This window comes from Buceros rhinoceros, unplaced genomic scaffold, assembly GCF_000710305.1.
Source record: "Buceros rhinoceros silvestris isolate BGI_N320 unplaced genomic scaffold, ASM71030v1 scaffold26246, whole genome shotgun sequence".
Lineage (NCBI taxonomy): Eukaryota > Metazoa > Chordata > Aves > Bucerotiformes > Bucerotidae > Buceros > Buceros rhinoceros.
In genome coordinates, this window is record NW_010416183.1 from 20123 (window position 1) to 20836 (window position 714).

At 50.6% G+C, this 714-nt stretch overlaps 1 protein-coding gene across 1 annotated transcript in view; it reads right to left on the minus strand.

Annotated features, from left to right (window-relative positions):
• SUGP1 (SURP and G patch domain containing 1) overlaps positions 1-714 on the minus strand; it is a gene marked incomplete at its 5' end in the record, with an annotated part of 17161 nt that overhangs the window by 15447 nt on the left and 1000 nt on the right. The window contains one exon of the mRNA XM_010137722.1: positions 185-412. Within this exon, the coding sequence (XP_010136024.1) occupies positions 185-412 (228 nt within the window). The remainder of the gene's footprint in view (positions 1-184; positions 413-714) is intronic.

A 714-nucleotide genomic window follows, 5' to 3' on the forward strand; every position in this document is an offset into this window, starting at 1 on the left:
GCGTCACTTACACAGCACGACGCACAGTGCGCTCGCAGGAGCTGCGCTAAGACCAGTTCACAGTGTAGGGACAAAAGCCAACCCTCCACTGGGGACGAGCATCGAGGGGGATCCTGTTCCCACCATCACTAGGGTCAGCGGAGCTGCTCCCAAAGCAAACGACATAGCACAAGGTGCCATTTACCTTTAATTTCCAACCACTGCTCATAATCCTCCTCCTCATCCTCATCTGGCGACTGAAACACACTGAGGCGGTTAACGACGGGGCTCTGCTTGGCATGGGAGTAGTTCTTCGCCTGGTGCAACATGCTGCTCAGCACCTGACCCGGGCGCTTCCCGAACAGCAGCGGCTTCTTCCCCACATTTGATGCGGGAACATTTGTTGAGTTATTAGTAGAACTTGGGGGAGTTTCTTAAAAAAAAAAATGAGGGGAAAATAACTCCTGGGCATCCTTTTTAATCTCAGAGGATTACAAACAACAACACAGGCAGTGAGAGAGCTGCGACAGGCCGTTCCTTCCAGAGGGAGTTAAAGACACCGACTGGTAAAAGCCACATCACAAAATGATGGTTTTTACACAGCGAAGATCAAGCTAGAAGAGCGATGCTCATCTTTACAGAGCATCTCTCTGCAGAGGGAAAGGGGGAAAAACTCCCTGCCTCATCACAAAGAACGGCTTTATTCCCCATTTAAACGGGTCACCAACGCTTTAG